Source organism: Protobothrops mucrosquamatus, unplaced genomic scaffold (assembly GCF_001527695.2).
Source record: "Protobothrops mucrosquamatus isolate PMUCROS unplaced genomic scaffold, P.Mucros_1.0 scaffold1632, whole genome shotgun sequence".
Classification (NCBI taxonomy): Eukaryota; Metazoa; Chordata; class Lepidosauria; order Squamata; family Viperidae; genus Protobothrops; species Protobothrops mucrosquamatus.
The window spans coordinates 115,233-137,254 of NW_015387791.1; the positions used below are offsets into that span (position 1 = coordinate 115,233).

At 38.8% G+C, this 22,022-nt stretch overlaps 1 protein-coding gene across 1 annotated transcript; it reads right to left on the reverse strand.

The window, feature by feature from the left end:
• On the reverse strand, positions 1-20,635 carry CCDC106 (coiled-coil domain containing 106). The gene is made up of 5 exons (XM_015822634.1): positions 20,551-20,635; positions 14,483-14,588; positions 10,383-10,559; positions 9,237-9,437; positions 1-413 (listed from the first exon to the last, which is right to left on the reverse strand). The coding sequence occupies exons 2-5, from the start codon at positions 14,550-14,552 to the stop codon at positions 1-3; spliced, it is 861 nt and encodes a 286-aa protein (XP_015678120.1). The 5' UTR covers positions 14,553-14,588; positions 20,551-20,635.
• Between the last annotated feature and the right edge of the window lie 1,387 nt (positions 20,636-22,022).

Below are 22,022 nucleotides of genomic sequence, written 5' to 3' on the forward strand. Positions count from 1 at the left end.
TCATCGCATGTAACATTCAGCGATCGGCAAAAGTTGATTGGGTGGGGCGGCAGGAGAAGGGACAGAGTTGCCAGCAGCTGAGCCAGGAGAGTCTGTTTTCCTCTTAAAGCGGTAAGTGATGGGCAGTAGAAGCTTGCTTTTCTTGAGGGCCTGCACTTTCTTGAGCGTCTCATCATCTAGCGCCATGAAACATCGCCGGGAATATTCAAGCAGACGCTCCTTAGATGAGTCAAACTCACCCACTTCAGCCAATTTTTCAGGAGCAACAATAAGGAGCTCTGCTATGGGGGTGGTCAAGGCCACAGTGTTACGGTCCACCCGGTGATGTTCAAATGCCCGACTCATGCTTTGCAGCTTCTGAAAAGTGTACAGGATCTTCTTATACCGGCAGAGAACTCCATCCACATCCTTCACTGTATGGTGAATTTGGGTTCAGGTGGACAATACCATGGAGGATAGAGACAAACAGCAGTGTAATTGAACAGCAAAATGCAGAAAGAGAAGAACAGCACCTCATGAACACCAGACATCATGAAAGCCAAGATGAAAGAAATGAAAAATTGCCATTAAGGCAAGAAAGCAACAAGTTGGGATGGAGAAGCAGATAAGGACATGATGTGGGAGGGTTATAATATGCCGTACAGGACAGGAAAGGCAAAAGGCAAAAAATAAATCAGGGATCAGGTTAAAAAATATATACATTTATAGTTGAGAACGTCAATAAATATGAAAAGATGAATACAGGGACAGAGAAGATAGGTTGCAAAAAGAAGGAAAGAAAAGTCAAGCAGGAGGCATATATCATAATTGTCAAGATCAGAAATAGGAAATAAGATGGTGAGTAGTTTAAGGATGGATCAAAAAAAAGAGGGAAGGGAAGGGCAAGGTGAGGAGGGGAGGGAGAGGAAAGGAGAACAGATTATTTCTTTTTACCAAGACTTGAGGCTTTAATGCAGTGGTTCTCAACCTTCCTAATGCCACGACCCTTTAATACAGTTCCTCATGTTGTGGTGACCCCCAACCATAAAATTATTTTCGTTGCTATTTCATAACTGTAATTTTGCTACTGTTATGAATCGTAATGTAAATATCTGATATGCAGGATGTATTTTCATTGTTACGAATTGAACATAATTAAAGCATAGTGATTAATCACAAAAACAATATGTAATTATATATTGTGAAATATTTATTTCTAATTACAAATAAATGAAATTTTGTCTTGAAGCATGGGTGCCGAATCACACCTTCAGCTGCTCCACCTATGACTCTGAAGGGAGACCTGACCTTTTCTCTTCTTTAAATGAGCCCTTGAAGTTTCCTGATTAGGTTAAGCATGACCTGTGAAAAATTAATATGATTGTTAAGGTGACCAACTTTTTTACAATGAAAAGGAGGACACAAATAAATTGAAGAAAAAAATATTGTAAATAAAAGAAACATTTTATTCATTGCAACAACAATACAGAATACACTATAATATGATAAATGCATAATAAAAACATTTGTAACAATAACATTTTATATTGTAATTATGCTTACATGCCTATTAATTATTACTTAAATGAGTACTTTTCCATTGAATGAATATTTTTGTCAATGTATCATCTTCTAACAATATATTGGAAATATCTGAACAAGAAATATCCTTCATATTGAATTTTACGGCAAGTGCTGCAGCTAGAGTATCAACATTCAATCTCGATTTCTCACTTTTCCAAAAATCATTAGCAATTGAAAAAACCCTTTCAACTGCTGCNGAATTTAAAAATACATTCAGTCTTCTAATTTCTTCAAAGAGACAATTGTCGTCTATTTTAATGTCTGGCATTTCTTTAGATAAAAACTCAACACAAGATTCAATATCTGTCCAATATACTTGCGATGAAGTCAAAAAACACCATTGAAAACTGTTATTTCCTGTGATGTTTGTTTCAGACCATTCTTCGATATATTGAAGCCAATAGGGGGAGTAGCACAGCTCATGCAAAAGTTGAAAAAAAACCCATCAAAAAAAGGTGCCGGAACGCCGTTCTGAGCGTTCTATGAGAAAAAAAAGCTCTGCAGATTAGTCTTCAAATATCGAAAAGGAGGACATGTAGGAGGACACTTTTCGAGGGAGGAAAGAACTTACAAAAGGAGGACCGTCCTCCCTAAAGGAGGACGGTTGGTCACCTTATAAATTCCCACAAGGAGAATTTTTATTTTATTTAAAATTATTTCCACTATTAAAATTCTACCCTCTTCGTCTTTATAAATTTGCTTTGCCAAAATTTCATGTTTGATATATGCTACAACTCCTCCTTTCTTGTATTGTGTGAGTGCCGCAAACATGTTTCCCAATTTAGGGCAGTTTAATAAATATTGATATGGTTTTTTTATATGAACTTCTTGTAGCATAATTATATCTAAGTTCATCTTATTAAGTTTATTTAAAAACTTTTTCCTTTTTATTGGAGAGTTGAGACCATTAACATTGATGGATATGGATTCAACACCTTTTTCCCCTCCTTATCTATATTTGGATCTGGTTATTATTGTCGGCCTAGACTCTTGAGATTGTAAATCCTTTTCTCTTTCCACTACCGATCTTGTCGGTCTAGCCTCTTTAATTTCTTTAGGTCTATTCTCATCATGTTTCCCTTCATTTTTCCCATTGTCAATATCCTCTCTAATCTCAACTCGCTTGCCTTTAGGTTGCATTTCCTTTCCTTCAGTGGCCTGGCCTGGTGTTTCGCCTTCCTCTCTTACCTCTCTTTCAACTAGGTCTTCCTCACTGCCAAAGTTTTTTCTATAAAATTCCTCTGCTTTATCCATTGAGTCTAAACGGAACTTTTTCTCCTCCAAACCAACCTCCCCACTTATTTACAGTTTTTGTAATATTTTCCAGAATATCAGAATTATCACTTAAAGTCAAAAATTTCTGCACCAATAACTACTTGACATTTACAGGCGAGACTGAATACACTCAACAATCACTTTCCCTTATTGTTTTTTTCCCCTCTTGTGGCTCTTCTCAATTCAGCCAGCAGGTGTCTCTTTGGCTTTGTCTCTGATATTCAATCTGCCTGTTTATTTCAAAATGTCTACCTCCTTAGTTTCTTCCAGGCTTTCACTCTGTGACTTGAAGTAAGCTTGCCTTTCAAAGTTAAACTTTCCTTCCTTGAAATAAAGAAAGAAAAAAGAGACTCCTCTTCTCCTTAAGTCCAACCAACGTAATGTTTCCGCCGTATAGGCAAACCTTTTAAGCCCAAACCTTCCTTTTTGCCGCTTTTTCAGAAGCGAGGGAAAATCCCTCCTCCCCTCTTGTGGGCATTCAAAATCTTCAAGTTTCTCTCGAAATCCTCCGGAGCATTCTTGCGCCAGATCCCTTCTGTCCAGTTGTCAGGATCACTGCTCGGATTACATTTGACTGGAGCTGTCACGTCTCCGTCCAGCTATACCACCGCTACACTTCGGCCAGCTGGCAGCTGGCACCCAGTTGCCTATCCTTGCAATACTGTAAAGATCTTGTTTTTCAAACTCTAGATTCTCCTTCCTACTTCTTCCTTTCTTTCCTCAAAATAAAAAATACTTATACTGCAATATCATAAAATCTCTGTTATAATATTGTAGGGGTTCTGCTGGATCAAATCAAAATTGTCTATTTCAGGATTTTGTTCCCATAGCTAATGAGATGTTTCCAAAAAGCCAAAAATAGGAGAATGCTAAGCCTCACGCCTATACTGTAGGGGTAGCATGCGTGCAGCACACTGCCGTATTCTGCACCCCCACAAATCTCATAATTCTATACCCCTTACTCCTATGCCCTTTGCTCCAGTAAAGCAGCCAAAAGGTCACAACACCCCTCTCACTTAATGCCTCACGTACTGAAATAGATAACAGGCTTAGTTCCTTCTTCTATCTTCCTGTATTTGTTAGTTCCTTCTTCTTTGATCCTTATCTAGTTGTTGACCATATAATATGTAACTGGAAAATAGTTGGTTAGATGAAAGAATTGTACAATGAATAAACAATTGTCAAGCATTGAATGATTCAAGAAGCTTGTGCATGTAACAAGGAATATAAAAGCAATAAACACGACAGAGGTTGTCAGCAGCTTCAGCTTCTACTCAAAACATGCCTGTGACTGTTTCTTAGCGTCCGACACTATACATACACACCGGTATTACCTAGCAACTGATGGTCAAGTGCTTGGTTGCATTTCTCCTGTATGTGTTTTCCAGTGTCTCAATTCCTTTGTACTAGAAAAGCATCTTCCAATGTAGGCATTATCACTCAGAGATGATATTCATTGATATTTCATATCAATGTTACAAATGTGTTCTTTTGTGGTTTCCAATCTTTCTTTGCAATCATAAATAGGGATGAATTCAATGTATAAATTTAAAAAAATGATTAAAACTGTGCCAATTGTTGCGGGGAAAAGAAAAGGAAGGGATATTAGGCATGTCGAGTCATTTACAGAATAATAAAAGTGGGATATAAATAAATAAGTTGCAACATATCTAATATGCTTGTAATTATTGCCTTTGTTAAACATAAAGGGAGAAGATTGGAATGAATATATGCTCATCTTTTATTTGTCTGCTGTTGGATGTTTGCAATAAAACAGTTTCTAATTCCATTTTTATTGTCTTTTCACTTAATTACATGGAGGTTTTAATTTTATATTTATTGTGCAATGAGACATTAGTTTACCCAAGTGAAGAGTTTTATCAGGGATTCATGCTCTGGGCTACATATTTTTAAAGGTGGAGAAAGATAAAAAGTTTCACTGGAATGGGACACTGCTGGGGGAAAAAAAAGTTTGGGAACCACTGTTTTAGTGAAAAATGCCAATTTTTTTTTATAAAGTATTTTATTAGGTTTTATAAGGGTGGGAAAGGAATGGGATCGGTACGGGTATGGAAAAAGGTAAAGATAAGGGGTTAGGGATGAGGTAAGGGTGGGTACAATAATGGGGTTGCCCCCAACAGAAATTCCACGCTTTAGCAAACAGATTACCGTCCGGGTGTAAATATTAAGTAAGCATAACTAGTATAATACTAAACAGTTATAATAAACTGTGTTAACAATAATCATAAAAATAAAGGTTAGTAAATACATATCATTCATCTTACTAAATAACAATAATTAATAAAGTACTAGTTAATTATAGTCACTAATGTTTCAAATCACTGGTGATAGTAATATTCATAAGCTAAAAGAGAAGCTTAATTGGAAAATATCATTCATCCTATTTGGTTTCAGAATCTTTTTTCGCTCTATCGTATTGCTAACCATTGATAAAATTTTTCCCATGTTTTAAAATAGATAGAGTCTTCTTTCTCTTTAATCTCTAAAGTTAATCTATCCATTTCAGCACATTCTAGAATTTTAGTAATTATAATCTGGTCAGGTGGTAAATTTTCATTTTTCCAAAATTGGGCAAATACTATTCTCGCCGCTGTCAACACATATTCATTCTCTTTTCTGTAATTAATTCCTAATATTCCTAACAAAAACAGTTCTGGCTTAAATTCTATTTGTATTTTAGTCATTTTTTCCAGCCATAAGTGAATCTTAAACCAAAATTTCTTTGCCTTAGGGCATATCCACCAGGCATGATAGTAAGTACCTGGTTTTTGTTTACATTTCTAGCAAATATTTGATACATTTGTAAACATTTTCGCTAATCTAACTGGTGTCATATGCCATCTATAAAACATTTTATATAAGTTCTCTTTATATGAGGCTGCTTTAGTTAAGTTTAATGTTTCTATCCCAAAGTTTTTGCCAGTCTTCTAAGTCTATAGAATATCCCAAAAAAATTGCCCATACTATCATTGTTTCTTTCACTTGTTCTTCTTCCATCTTCCAACTGAACAGAAATTTATAGAGTTTCTTAATCAGATTTTCATCTGTTGTTAAAAGTATTTTGTCAATTGGTATCTGTTCTTTATAAAATCCCATTGATTTTACATCTTTTTCATATCTTGTTTGAATTTGCAAATAAGACCACCAAGTTAAATCAATACCTTGTTGTTGAAGAGCTTGCCTGTCTTTAAGTTTTCCATCCTTATCCAAGATGTCTTTGTAAGTAACGAGTTTATCATAATTAGTTAAATTTGGGTAGGCAAACGCTTCCATTGTAGAAAGCCACTCAGGTATTTTCGTATACATTTTGTGTTTAATTCTCTCCCACTCTAAAAGCAGTACATTCCTTATGACATGGTTTTGAAAATATTTATGTACTTTATTTTTCTCATACCACATAAACGCATGCCAACCTAATTGCAGATCATGTCCCTCTAAGTAAAGAAGTCGTTTGTTTCTCAATGTAATCCATTCTTTAAGCCAAAGCAGAATAGCTGCTTGATAAAGTCTCCAGTCCGGGAGTCCAAAGCCCCCTCTGTCTTTAGATTCTTGTAGTAATTTAATTTTAATTCTTGCTTTCTTTTCTTGCCATATAAATCTCAGTATTGTTGCGTTTAAATAATCAAAAAAATTCTTGGTCAATTTGACAGGAACTGTTTGGAATAGGAAAAGTAGCTTTGGTAAGATATTCATCTTAACAGTCGCTATTCTTCCTAACAGTGATAGTTGAAGATTTTTCCACTTTTCCAAGTCTGCTTTTATTTGTTTCAATAGTCTCTCGTAATTATCCTCTTTTAATGTTGTATATTTTGCTGTTAAATGAATACCTAAGTATTTAACTTTTTTAGCTATTTGAAGATTGGTCTTTTTAGCGAGTTGAGTTTTCTGTTTATCTGTTAGGTTTTTTGTTAAGACTTTAGTCTTTTCCCTATTTATTTTCAATCCAGCTACTTCTCAAAATTTCTCTATTATCTGCAAAAGTTTGGTGGCTGTTTCCAATGGCTCCTCCAGAATAAAAACCAAATCATCTGCAAAAGCCTGTAGTTTATATTTCTGGTATTTTATCTCCAATCCTTTGATTTCCGTATCCTGCCTAATATTCCTAGCCAACACTTCCAATGTAAGAATATATAACAAAGGAGACAATGGGCATCCCTGTCTTGTGCCTTTTTTAATATCAAAACCGTCTGTATAGTCTCCATTTAGAAGTATCCTTGCTGTTTGTTTCTTGTAAATTGCTTGAATTGCATTTATAAAATTTTCACCAAAATCCATTTCCTTCAACTGTTGAAACATAAATTGCCAATTTAGATTGTCAAATGCTTTTTGTGCGTCAAGAAATATAAGTGCCATCTGTTTCCCAGGATGATTTTCATAATATTCCAAAACATTTAAGATGATCCTTAGGTTATTCTTTATCTGCCTTTTGGGCAGAAAGCCATTTTGGTCTGAGTGAATAAATTCAGTCAGAAATTTCTTCATTCTTTCCACCATTATTGCAGTGAAAATTTTATAGTCCACATTTAATAACAATATTGGTCTATAGTTTTTAATTTGTGTACAATCAGTATCTTCTTTAGGTATCAAAGTGATATTGGCTTCAGTCCACGAATTTGGTATTTTTGTCTCTGAGAAAATTTCATTGCAGAGATCTTTCAAAATCGGACTTACTATGTCTTGAAGAGCTGCATAGAATTCTGCGGGAAGTCCATCAGGTCCCGGGGTTTTATCCTTCTTTTGTCTTTTTATTGCCTCTGTAATCTCCATCATTGTTATTTTCTCATTTAACATATGTCGCATAGTCTCGGGCACCTTTGGAAGATTCGCTTCTTTTAAATAGTCCTGTATTGCCTCTTTAGAAATTGTCTCCGCCTTGTAAAGTGTCTCATAATAGGCCTTAGTGATTTTTTTCATTATGTCATTATGGCAACGTAACTCGCCTTTTGAATCTTGTAGCTTACTTATCAATCTTTTTTCTCTTTCTTTTTTCAGTCTATATGCAAGCCATCTTCCCGGTTTATTTGCAAAAAATGCCAAATTTTAAGACTTTGGAAAAGAACATCAAATCTAAAATTTTAGAAAAATATCTACACCTGTTCATCCATAGACCATAACAACAGATTCTTGTCTACTAGATCTATGGCTAAATGAAATCATGTTTGTTCTTAAATCTAGTAAGAAAAAAATGCTAGAAGAAACTTAAAACACTTAAATTTAAAGAACTTCACTTTATTGTAGCAAACAGATGGCAGCAGAAATACTGAGTAGTTAGTTCCATTTAGTGTCTTTGCTTTTAATTCAAACTGATTGCAAATAGTTACAGTACATTTAAATCTAATTTCAAATTTGTTTATTTTTCTTCTTTCCTCTTGCTATCCCTTTTGTGCTAGATTTTTTTAGACTATGATGGTAATAACTCTTTTATCTTCTACTGGCCTTATATAAACTTCTCTGGATGCTCTTTTGACCATTTATTTTTTACTTAAATAAATAAAGACAATAATGAATGAAGACTATTAAGAAATTAACTGTCTATTAGGAAAAAGACCCACTTTTGATGGAACTGAAAATGAAACTAATTTTATTTAGTGAGAATGGTTAAATATCCTCTTTTAAAAAACAGATTGGAGAGGGAGAATGCTAAGAGGTTATCAGTGGAGAAAATAATCTATTTTGATTGTAAGATATGTGAAAAAAATACATTAAAAAACTATATAAAAAAATCCACCCCAAGTGGACAAATGAAATAGTTGTCTTGCCCTTCTAGTTCCAAGTCATTTTTTGAGATGAAATTGGAAGTGCTACATAGCTATGCAAATTATTATTTTATTATACAGGTAATCCTCGAGTTACAACCACAATTGGGATTGTTAAGTGTGTCACACCTGATTTTATGACTTTTGTCGCCAGGGTTGCTAAGTGAATCAGTCTGGTTGTTAACTGAATCACACAGTTGTTAAGTGAATCCAACTTCCCCTATTGACTTCGCTTGTGAAGCTGGCTGGGAAGGTTGCAAATGGCGGTCACATGACCCCAGGTCACTGCAACGGGTGCAAATACATGCCAGTTGCCAAGTGCCTGAATTTTGATCATGTGACAATGTGGATGCTACATGCTATGACGGTTGTTAAGTATGAGGACCAGTCATAAGTTGTCACTTCAAATGGTCTCTAAATGAATGGTTGTAAATCGAAGACTATCTGTACAGTAGAACAACATTAATGGTAATACTATAACTCGGTGTTGTTCAATCTTTGCATGCTGGCTGGGGGATCCTGCGAGTTCACATACATGCATCTTAAAGTTGATAAGGTTGAGAGACACTGCTGTAACCCTTGAGGCATGGCTCTCCAAACCTTTGAAGCCTTAGTACTTACCCCTCTGCCTCTCCCGGACTTTAGGCTTGGCAAAGCGTCGCCGGTTCAACCCTGCTTTGGGTTTCTTGTGTTCCACAGAACCTCCTTCTTCAGGGCTGGTGGTCATGCAGGAGCCCATGCTGTCATCGTCTGTCACCTCCCCATTCCGGCTATCCAATACTTCAGATCTCCGGGGCAGTTGTTTGTTACAACAGTGATCATCTAGGTTGGAAGAGAGAAAGGCTAAGTGAATCACATTTGGCGAGGGAGATGGGAAACTCAGGAGCACTCACCTGGGTTACCAATTTCCTCCAAATCACAGCATTACCGCATACTTTTATTTTAATAAGGATAATCAGCCTATGGTTCTTCATGGGTGGCTAAATTCAACATCTATCAACCCCAATCAGAATGGCTCCTGATTGGACTACAATGCACATCATCCCCATTATGTTTCTCAGCTTTGGGGGCTTGAAGATAAGTGGACTTCAACACCTAGAATTCCCCAGCCTGTCTCAAAATTCTGAATGGGCCCTCAAGCCAAAAGTGTCTACTACCATGGTCAATCCCTATCCTAAATTGTTCCCTCCTTTCTCTTAAGAGCCAAACAACAACAACAACAATAATAATGTTGGAAGGAACCTTGGAGGTCATCTAGTCCAACCCCCTGCTCAGGCAGGAAACCCTATACCATTTCAGACAAATGGCTGTCCAGTCTCTTCTTAAAAACTTCCAGTGTTGGAGCTTCACCGCTTCTGGAGGCAGGTTGTTCCACTGGTTAATTGTTCTGTCAGGAAGTTTCTCCTTAGTTCTAGGTTGCTTCTCTCCTTGATTAGTTTCCATCCGTTGCTTCTTGTCCTGCCTTCAGGCGCTTTGGAGAATAGCTTGACTCCCTCTTCTTTATGGCAGCCCCTGAGATATTGGAACACTGCTATCATGTCCCCCCTCGTCCTTCTCTTCATTAAACTAGACATACCCAATTCCAGCAACCGTTCCTTATGTTTTAGCCTCCAGCCCCCTGATCATATTTGTTGCTCTTCTCTGTACTTGGCACCCTTTCTTGGCACCCATTCTCCTCCCCCCCTTATTTCTAGATTATTCTTCTTTCCAACAAAGTGCTTTCCACTAATCCAGCAAAACCACTACATTAGCCTCCAGAACGTTTACCAGCATCCAGGCGGGCTGAAGAGATGAATTTGTCTAGCTGGCAGCGCAAGAAATCTCGTTCTTCTTCCAGGTCCTCGATTCGCTTCTGCAGCCAAGAGTTCCTTTCCAATGCCATATGTAACTGGGTCTTCATATTGGTCACCAGGGTCAATGATGGAGCTGGTATCTCTGGAACCTCTAAGACACAACAAGAGGCACAACACGGGGCTCCATTCATACACCATGCTGAACTGGGTTGAAACAGTTTGGCAGTTCCTAGTTCAGCGTATTGTGGGGATATCCAATCATTCTCTTAGAATGCATTGTGAATCAGGTCACCAGGTTTAGCCATGATGTGGCTGATTTGTTTGGGTATAGTACGGGAGTGCTTAAAGTTTGTGAACCCTGTTGAATGTTCAATATTTCTGTGACCTAAAATGTGATCTGTTCTCCACACTAGTCCTAAAACTAGATAAAGAGACCACAATTAAACAAATGAGTCAAAAACACGATACTTGTTCATCTATTTATTGAGGAAAATGATTCAAAGCTACTTGTCTACGTTATACCGAAATACAGAATTAACACAGGCAGTCTGCAGAAGTCCCCTGACCATTCCTGGTAAGAAACGTCTTTGTAAAATGTTAAGACAAGGGCAGTGTTTGCCTGATACGATAAATCACAAAACAGCCAACCACATTGCAGCTTAGTCTGTTGTGCAAATTTCTACCTAGAAAACATGTGCTCTGCTAGGAAGCTACAGTCTCTCACAGTTGTAAGGATTGTATTGAACAGGGGTAGGCAACCTTGGTTCTTTTATGACTCGTGGACTTCAACTCCCAGAATTCCTGAGCCAGCATGGCTCCGCTTGGAAACCTCTCCCTGTCCCCTCAGCATGGCTGGCTCAGGAATTCTGGGAGTTGAAGTCCACGAGTCATAAAAGAGCCAAGGTTGCCTACCCCGGTATACAACATCTCCCACATTTATAGAAATCTATTAGGACTATTACTAGTCCTTGATTAACAACCAACTTATCTAGTCTTTGATTAACAACCGTCACTAAGCAATGTGGTCATTAAGCAAAGTATCACATGACTATGACAGATTTAAAATTTCACTTCTGCTGTGGACATTAAACAAGACACCGGAGGTTGTTAAGTAAGATATCATGTGACCACAACTTCTGATTTTGCTACTGGTTTTTCCATTGACTCTGCTTGTTGGAAGCTGGCTATGAAATATGCAAATGGAAATCACATGACCGCAGGATGCTGAAATGGTCATAAATGCCTGGCAGCTGCAAAGTGCCCAAATCTCAACCACATGACTTGAAGCATTGCAACAGTCATAAGTGCGAGGACCAGTCCCAAAATTATTTTTTCAGCATTGTCATAACTTTGGATAGTCACTAAATAGAGCAGTTGTTAAATGAGGACTATCTGTACTTGGGTTCAGTCTCAGAAAAGGACACCACTTCAAGTTTTATTGTTTTTTTCATTTTACAAACAAGTGCTTAAGAAACAACGTGGTGGCAGGGCAATCAATTGTCCACAAAACAAAGTCATATTCATAAAGTTCGAATTAAGTCATTAAAAACCTCCTCTCTTTTCCCTCTAATGACATATTATATTCAAATTGATATATTACAATACAACTAAATCAGTCATAGCAATCCTCAATAAACTTTCGTCTAAATAAATCTACAAATCCAAATCCTGTGTTGAGTTTAACTATTTCACTTACTGTGTTCCATATTTCTAATCTAAACACCTAGTTAACACTTCGGGGGTCTCCCCATAACCTTTTTCCTTAACATATTCAATAAGCATTTATTAATATCATTTCTTCCTTTTTCTTATTCCTCTTCCATTACAAATGGCTATCAATTCTAATAAAAAAAGAAAGTATTAATTCAAATAAGAAAGGGGGGAAAAAAGAACAAGAGAAAAAATACCTTTCTATTTCTATTATTCTTTATAATCTAACAATCAATCCCTCAGTATCTGTATCAAATTTCTTTACCGTCCTCCCAAAGTTACTGTATCCAAAACATATTAATACATAGACAAGTTATTATTAAGTTCAAACCTTAATTAATTTTTATTCAATCTAACCTCTTATTTAACTATCTTAAGCCATAAATCAATCCATATCTAATAAGCCTTTTAAACCCATTACCTAAAACCTTAAGTCACATTCTTAAATCTTATTCTGGCTTTCCTTTTATGCCAAACCGGTTTCCATAACAAGGCCTCTATATCAATGAACAAGTCACTCTTTATGCCTTGTAGAACCCTTTGAATCAAACAGAGACGTCCTCTTTTCTGTTTTAGAGACCTAGCTCCTTTGTAAGTAGTCCCTTGTTGTTTTGAAAAGTCAAATCTCCACATTTGAAACTGTTGAATAGCCGGCTCAGTTATGTCCAACTTTGTAGATGATAGTTGTTTATCCAGGCTACCGTAGTTCTCAGCTTGTTGTATTTGTCTGTCCATTTCTATTGGTTTTAAGGTTGTAAGTGGTTTACTTACAATCCTTTTTGATTCCTCAGAGATCTCATCCGCATGCATATGAAATAGGATGGAATCTTCTTTACCTTTAGTTAGTCCCGCTTCTGTTGTTTTTTGGTCTATAGAGTGCTCAGATAAGGTCTGGGAGTCAACTTGTAGATTCAAAGAAGAGTTTCTGTTTTTTATTTCCATAGTAAATTCTTTTATTTGCAAACATATTTCATCAGTAGCTTCGTAAAGTTTTTCCACTATAAGTTTATAGTCAAGTTGAACCAAGGGTTGCTCCATTTCAAAAATAATTACAAACAGTCTGTATCATTTAGTAGTGGCTATGTTCAGAAAACATTTAATCAATGTCCACCCCCACCAGTACAGCTGTTAATTTTCTTTGTATTTTTCCTTTTGTGGTAATCTGAAAGTCAAGGTCAATCTGAGTCATCAGAAAAAAGGGAAAGTTGCAATTTTAACTTTTTCCACAAGGTGTCCTCAGTACAATGTAAAAATCTTCTCCCATAGACCAGGAATCTCATAAACAAGTCAGGAAACACAGAGAAAAAAAGAATTCAAGTCCAATAGCAGATTCAATATTAAAAAGTTTTCCAAGACCCCAAAGCGAAAAAAAAAAGAATAAAAATAGAGAGAGAAAAAAAGTCACTTTAAATTAATTCAATCCATAAGCTTCTTTTTCCCACACTCACCAACGCCGCCTTCTCAGAGCAGGGAAATAATTTCAAAGGTGCTTTTTACAGGCACAAAAAAAAGGAGAACCAAGAGAGGGAAGGTAAAAAGTCTCACCCGGCTCAGCCACGGTGGTTCCTGTGCTTAGATGTTCTTCTGACTTCTGGTTTCAGTGGCAAGGTGAACGGCCATTTTACTGGCCGTTCTTTCCACCGTCGGCCCAAAGGAGCAATCTCGGTCCTTGGAAGAAGCTGCCGCTCTCCCAAGGACGACGAGGACCTCCTCACCGGTAGCCGCCCCTCCAAGGTGGCTTTTCGACCTGATTAAGGGTCTACCGGCAGCAGAGAATCAGCTGGCGAAGAGAGCAGTCTCCTTGTGCAGCTGCGAGCGCCGCAATCCGGAACACCACTTCTTATTGCGTTCTAAATAAGTGCTATCTTGGTGTGCTCTCACCTGCCTCACAGCACTTTCTGGAGACAGAATCCTCAGTGCTACACAGCCGCGGTCCCAAGATACCCCAGTTCCCTTTTCTACTACATAGAGTCATAAAGGCTCGTTTCCAAGCCAGAGGGGCTGATTCCTACATGTAGCTTATAAATGATAGTTTCTGAGTTGAGGATGGGAACCCAGCCATCTGTAATTTGCCCTAATGATTATTAAGTAAATCATGGCTCATCATGATGAAGAAGTGCAGTCAATATTCTTACTAGGAGCTCCATGGGTATCTCTATACTCAGAAGCCAGAAATGGGCTTATCTGGATGTGATTTAATGCAGCATAGGAACTCACTCAATAGGTTGGATTCAAATTTTCATCTTGATTTCAATAAAATGCAAAGCTAGCTAACATGCATCTCCCTGAAACATTACTCCGTGATTACCAGAACTTTGCCTCAAGCCTGGTACAATCGACCTCATTCCCAGCCAATATACACACCTTGCTTTGTTCCAGCTCCACGGCGACCCCTACCTACATCTGCTCGCTGGTGGTGGTTACTTTCATTCATCGTTCTCCCTCCCTGAGTGAGATGAATATTTCCAACCTAGAGGACAGGATGGAAGTTATAACTAGGGCTATGGATCACACATGCCTCCGTTCTCCATTCCCAGAAACCTCTGATCTAGATTTTCCTCCCAAGTCAACTCCAAGTTAAGGAGTCTGAAGGTCTCCCTTCAACAAAATTCCTCAGCCACTAAGGAGCCTCTTTCAGGCAATCCTAAATGGCTACCTTTCACAATTGTTGGTTTAACATTTTTTTAAGTTAAGAACGGCATATACGGGAGGGGAAAATACGGTAGAAATAGAAATAGCACAGAAATAGCAGCAATGGTAGAACTGAAACCAAGAGGCCTATGCTTCCTCCTGAACAGAGAAACTATTGAAATTCCGTAACAGGATGCACATTCCCCAATTCCTGCAACTAGTGGAGTTACTAACATTCGGATTGGAAAATCTGTGGTTTTTCATTTGTTCTTATAGTCCCCATCAATCCTAACCAATTCGCATGCTGCTGAGGCCAACATCCTCTGCAGAGATTGAGTTTTCTGGGTGACTTTGGGCCAATCACCAGGAGACAGTGTGTTCTAGTCCTGCCTTAGCCATGAAAGCCAGCTGAGTGACTTTGGGCCAGTCACAGGGTTGTTGTTATGGGGAAAATAAGAGGAAAAGGGTGTGCTGGATATGTTTGCCACTTTGAATTATTTATAACTATAAGTGGGATACAAATAAATAAAAATAAAAATTTGGTAAATAATACATAAATAAACCAGGCCTCTCTTCTCCCTCCCCCCTCCCAAACAACCCTCTACAATATTTCTGCTTTGTTTTTTATACCATTCCTTCATTCATCTCAAAGTAGTGAGCATTGTTCACACATACACAATTTCCATTTTAATTTTTCCACCACTGTGTGGGATAGTTTAGACAGTGGCCGCCTTTGCACATCATGTTCTCATGGTGTGCTTCATTCTGCTTTGAAGATGAAAGAGGAATCCAACTACTAACTGGCTCAATTATTCAATTTGGGAGTTTTATGCTGAGTGGATATCTCTTTTGGAACTTCCTCATTGTTCATGCACAGCTACTTATTGGCTCACTACACGAATAGAGTATAACGAAATCTCTACCTGAGCCAGGGTAATAGTTGGGGATCCAATATTCTTCACACAGCTCCTTGCTTCCTGGGAACAACTTCAAACATGTGATTGAAGGCAAAAGAGAAATTTAGAAAGTTTGGCGAACAATTCCAGAAACTGGTACAGTCTATGACAGGTGGATGACAGCATCTTTCAAAATAACTATATAGGAGATTTTTTTAGTACAGGAATTTACTTGCACCCAAAAGTATTATTTAAAAGATGGTGGTATCTGAATCAATTCACTATTCTATGAATTATGACACTTTTTCTATAATGGCTTATTCACATATGGAATTCATTTCTTGATTTTAAAGCCTTAAGTGATGAAAATATATGAATATTTTGAAAACAAAACACAATCAAAGATCAGTTCAGTGCCCTGTGAGGAGGGTTGGGCTGAGGCAGAGTGACTGGCCCAAAGTCATCCAGCTGGCTTTCATGGCTAAGGTGGGACTTGAACTCATGCTCTCTCCTGGCCCAGGAACAAAAAGTCTGCAGAAAACCAACCAAGCTCAGAGAACTCCAAAACCCCAAAAGAAATATCCATATTATTTCTTTGGTAACAATGTAGAAATAGATTACTGACCAGGTATTTTTTTTAAAAGCAATGCCTAGAGGTTGGCATAAAGTTTTACTTGCTTGCCCTGAGGACAGAACAATGTAATGCCATACAACTACCTACCCATTTTGCTATGTTTATATAGTCCTCTTAGTCTCAATCAGAGGCCAATTTTGCATCGCTCACAGTAAACCTGTGTATGTTGCTTAACGTTCTTCAAGACTGAAGTCCCTGCAGATTAAACTCGCAAAGAGAGAAACTATTTCCTTTGCTTTTTTAAAAAAAAACAAACCCTGTGCCTTACTTATCAGGGTTGAGCATCAATTTTTATTTAGCCCTTTAATCCAAACCAGTTAATAACTGATCAACTGTCTTTCTTCTCACCAAATAACTTGTCACTCATCAGTATCTTACAACCACACCCATCCTCTTCTTTGCCAAAAATAAAGGGAACCCTATAAACTAAACATTTCCAGTTTGATGCACTCCAGATGGGTTGTATTCAGCTACCATAATTATGGGAGTGCCTCTAGAGAACAGCAAGTTTGAAAAGGTTGATCTAAATCAGTCTCCAAACTTGGCAATTTTAAGACTTGTGGACCAACTCCCAGAATTCCTCAGCCAACCGACGTGTCCAACCTTGGCAGCTTTAAAACTTGTGGACTTTAACTCCCAGAATTCCTCAGCCAGCATGGGGAATTGATCCCCTATCTAAACAATGGTTCATCTGTTATTGAATCTCTACTCTTTCTAATAGAGAACAGGGGGAAAATTGTGTCTATTGCAGAGATCTCACATATCTGGAACTGGCTGCCGGCCAAGGTTTTTCATGCAGAGGGTGAAGCTGAATTTATTTTTAATTATTGCAATGCAGAGGCACCTTTTCTGATTCCATTCCAGGAACCAGAAACATCTCTAGGAAGCCGGTCCATCTGCCCACACCTATCAGCACTTACCACCCCAATACAGTATGTATTTATGAATTACAGTTATTTATATCTGATCTTTCTAGATACAAATTCTTCTCAGGTGACAGAAAAGTAAAACACATTTTAGAATCTCCTCTCGAAGGACCAATATCAACATTCAACAAGGTATCTCAATTATTCCAACAAAACAGCTGATGCCAGATGGACCCAGAGAGGTCAGAATCATTGAAACAGGTACAGGTAATCCCTGACTTAATTTGGTCCAAAGTTTCTGTTGCTAAGCAAGGCAGTTGTTAAGTGAGTTGTGCCTTATTTTACAATGTTTTTTGCCAAAGTTGTTAAGCAAATCACTGCAGTTGTTAGGTGAATCACACAATTGTTAAGCAAATCTGGCTTCTCCCATTGACTTTGCTTGCCAGAAGCCAGCTGTGAAGGTCAAAATGGTGATTACATGACCCCAGGACAGTGTAATTGTTGTAAATACATGCCAGTTGCCAAGTCCCTGAATTTTGCTCATGTTACCTCAGGAATGCTGTGATGGTTCTAAGTGTGAGAAGCAGTCATAAGGCCCCTTGGTCCTGTGCCATTGTAACTTTGAGCAGTAACTAAAAGAATAGTTGTAAAGTCAAGGACCACCTATAATTCTATTTGTGTTCTTCTCAGAGAGTTGTGTTGGTGACAGATGCCTTGTGATGGAATGCAAGAATCCAGAGCCTTAAGGTCTCTTTTGCCACCTTCTTTCCCTCTTTGCACAGAAAAATCAAACTTTATCATTACTTTCCCCCCCCACCATTGACAGGGTACCCATACTGTCCTGAACTATGCCATTATTGTTGGGCTCTTGAACAAACCACAATCTCCAGATTTATTGCATATCTTGCAATAAATCAAACCCAGACAGATCATATCACAGTTCAACACGTGAACCAACCCAGTAATGGATCCTATCAACACACTTAAGTATTACTCTGTATATAGCAGGATCAGGAGGTGAAATCCTAAATAACTATTAACCCAAGATCCTAATATTCTGGCAGTTCTATAATCTTTTTCTTTGCATGATGGTTCTGCCATGTCCTAATCCAACCATCAGATTCTGTAATTGATAGCAGGCTTACAATTATACAAGTAGCCCTCATTTAGCAACCACATTAGGACTGGCAACATGGTTGTTAAGTGAGGTGCTTACTAAGTGAAATTGCGACTGTGCTTATGATCTTACTTCAGCTTTCCTTTCCTTTGTTTCACAGAAGGATTGGTCATTAAGTTAATTTTTCATCACCATTGTAACTGTGAACAGTAGCTAAATGAATCAGTCACTAAACAAGGATTACTTATACTTCCATTCTTATATCTCCTTCCTGTCCTTCTCTCACCCCACCTAATCTAAAACTGGTTTGGATTTATTTTAGTCGGTCTCTGCACTATATTTCAGCCTTCCCCAGTCTGATGCCTTTAAGATGTGCTGCATATGTACCTATTATGTCTAATCAGGGAGTTGTCCTTCAGATCTAGAGGGCACCAGGTTGGGGAAGGCTGCTGCATCCAGATTTCCCATTATTTAAACCATCTGTAAATTAAATGTGACCCATTCCCACATTCCCTTTAATAACTTGTAACATATTTAGTTAGCTATAGTTGGTAGTTAATATTGGGGAGGGTTGTAAAATGGAGTTATAAATGTATAAGACTGATCTGAACATAAAGAAAAGTATATTACTATATGCAAACCTTTATAGCACCATAACATCTCAAAAATGTATTTCTGCATGAACCTGCTATTCCCAATCAGCCATTTGCTTGGGATGCATTTCCTCTGATTACAATACTCAAAGCAGCAAAAAGGAACCCAGGTCCTAGTTAGCAGAAGTGGGACTTTCTTTAAAACTTGATTCTTGATTTGTTATCAACTTTCCACAAGTGAATGGCTATATTCACACTTTATGCTTGGTCCCAGCTTGATAGGTTTTCACTTAGTAATATGCAATTATTTGCTATGCACTGTGTTGGCAATGTCTTCACAATTTAAATCACCATTCACCAATGGATACAGATTTAGTTGCCATTTCAAACAGTCCTTGATTACAATCATTCATTTAGTGACCATTTGAAGTTACAACAGCACTGAAAAAAGTGACATGTAATCAAACCTCACACTTACAACTGTCATAGCACTCCCACAGTCACATGATCACAATTCAGGCACTTGGCAACCAGTATGCATTTATGATGGTTGCTGTGTCCAGGGGTTATTGATCACTGCTTGCAATCTTTCCAGCTGGCTTCTGACAAGCAAAGCCAATGAGGGCAGCCAAATTTGCTTACCAACTACGTGATTCACTTAACAACAGGAGTGATCTACTTAACTGTGGCAAAAAATAAGGTCGTAGAATTGGGTGTGAGTCACTTAACAACCACCTTGCTTAGCAATGGAAATTATGGTCCCAAATGTGGTCTTGAGTTAGCTTAGTAACTTTCCAATTAATCAAAATACATCACTTGTTTTTCTGTAAGCATTGTAATATCGTTTTATATACATGAACAGTAATAGGAAAAAAATACCTCTGAATAAACCAAATTAGGGGTTTTTATCTTAACTGACTCCCCTTTCCCAAGCTACCTCTTGCCACATACATGATTAGAAGACCTCAATCTAAAAGTCAAAAGCCAGCAATGTCAGGAGGGGAGGCAGTTTTACAGGTGCTAGTGAAACAGACTGGAGTCAGAAAGTTATTTTTCAGCAGCATCTGAGACCTACCAAGGGGGCTTGAAGCACACCTGTGAGGAGTCTCTAAGGTGCACCCAAATGCTTAGTCCAGCCTCTTCTTCAAGTGGGGAGGGGGAGGACTTCGTTAATTCATGCCCCACGCTTCAACCCACCCTTTCCTACAGCCCCCCTCCTCCCACTCTGCATCCCCCGATACCAGCAAACTGCCGGCACGGCACAACGATGCCACTCAAATACCCTGGGCGGGCGAATCCATAGCAACCCTTCTCTTCCCCCTCTCCATTAAATCAGGCCTTTGGCAAAGAAAATCCAGAGTCCATTACCACTACTCCAAAATGGCCTCGCCTGTTGCCCTGCTATGAAGAAACCCTCCCTTTTCTCAACCCCTCCCCCCCAAATTCCAAATCTTGCGGCTGACGCGCAGCCCAGGACTTTAGAGACGCCAAAGGACCTCCGCGCGCCTCCGCCGGTGCGCCTAGGCGCTCGGAGCGTGACAAGTTAGGATGTTTTGGCGAACTGATCTCGAGGGAAGCCCGCGCCGCTTCTTCGAGGCGGAGATGATGCGGAAAGCGTCGGGGGAAACCGATGGGGCGACGGGTCGACCTGCAGCCTCGCTCCTGCCAGGACCCCCTCCCGCCTTAACTTTTTACCTTCCTCGCCCGGGTGGCCGAAACCACAGCGGAGCGTCCCAAGTCGGAGCTTTGGGTAGGCGACCGGCGCTGGGGAGCTCCTGTAAAGTGCGGCGTGAAGAGGCGGGGCTGAGGAGGAGCAAAACGGCCTTAAGCTGGGAAAGGGGGGGCGGGTAAAACCTAAGCGAGAAACCCAGGCATCTCTACGGCTGTGGCAAAATCCCAGGGCCCGGTTCACCTACCTTCCGACAAGTGATTCCTGGCATATGTGGGAATGAGCTATTAAGAATGTAGATCGTCACACCTCAGCAGTGTATTTTCCACAGAAGCCGTTTAAACACCCAGCTTGTCAGAAATCAAGACCGGCAGGGTAGGCCAGAAGGCTGGCTAAGTATGCAACCCAGTGTGAAGACGCCTATTTTCTCACAGGATCAAGGAAAGGCAAAACTTCTATTTCTATACAGGAGCAGAAGTCTACGCTTCTGGATTACCCACCCAAGGAGTGCACCAGAAATCAGCCCTAGTTATTTTTATACAATTTACCGCAGAAAACAAGAGAGAATTGCTGATTGGGTTACAAAGTTACATGACAGTCATATGTTAAATTTAAATTTACTGACAAAGAATTAAAGGGAGTCTAGTATAGCTATTTTGAGCTATACTCGTCTCCCTTTAATTCTTTGTTGGTAAATTTAAATTTAACACACAAATAGTCTATCGCAGAATGTGACTGCCTGTGAAGGCTCCTAGATTGGGGCTGAAAGGCGAAAGCGGAAGCAATATACTCCGTCCCATATTTGGGGTAGACCAGGTTGCCCTCTCACCAGAAAACACATGACAATCATATATTCCCACAAAGCAAAGCCATCACATGAAACCCATAACTATTAATAAATCCTACTTCATCATCATATAAATTGACTACCCTGGTATGATTTTTACTATGCTAATGCTAAACTTTGTTCCCCTTTGGAGCCTTGTCCAGATGCCTCTAACCACTGCTTAAGCTAACCACATCACCTTCCTTGATTTCAGTAATAGATTCATTTGCAAGATGTCTTAGCTAAGTATCAAGGGTCCAATCCGTTTCTCTATACAGTTAGTCCTTGACTTACAACCATTCGTTTAGTGACTTCAGAGTTACATCAGCACTGAAAGTATCTTATGACCATTTTTCATACTTATAACTGTTGCAGCACACCATGGTCATGTGAACAAAATTTGGATGCTTGGCAACCGGCATGTATTTTTGAAGGTTGCAGTGTCTTGGGGCCATGTGATCACCTTTTGCGACTTTCTGAAAGCAAAGTCAAGGGGAAGCCAGATTTACTTAACATCGGGGTTATTAACTGCAGTGGTTCTCTTAACAAGTGTAGGAAGAAAGGTCCCTCCTTAGCCAGGAAAGTCAGCTGGGTGACTTTTGGCCAGTAACCCTCTCTCAGCCCAAGCCACCTCACAGGGTTGTTTTGGGCAAAATAGGAAGGTGTGTTAGA

What these genes read in the sequence shown, in the direction of transcription:
- CCDC106 (XM_015822634.1), bottom strand. Translation starts at nt 14,552, where the DNA reads ATGAATGAAAGTAACCACCACCAGCGAGCAGATGTAGGTAGGGGTCGC. An exon ending in TGGAGCTGGAACAAAGCAAG is followed by an intron (nt 10,560 to 14,482) that starts GTGTGTATATTG and finishes GTTGTGTCTTAG; the next exon opens with AGGTTCCAGAGATACCAGCT. An exon ending in AGTCCGGGAGAGGCAGAGGG is followed by an intron (nt 414 to 9,236) that starts GTAAGTACTAAG and finishes TTCACCATACAG; the next exon opens with TGAAGGATGTGGATGGAGTT.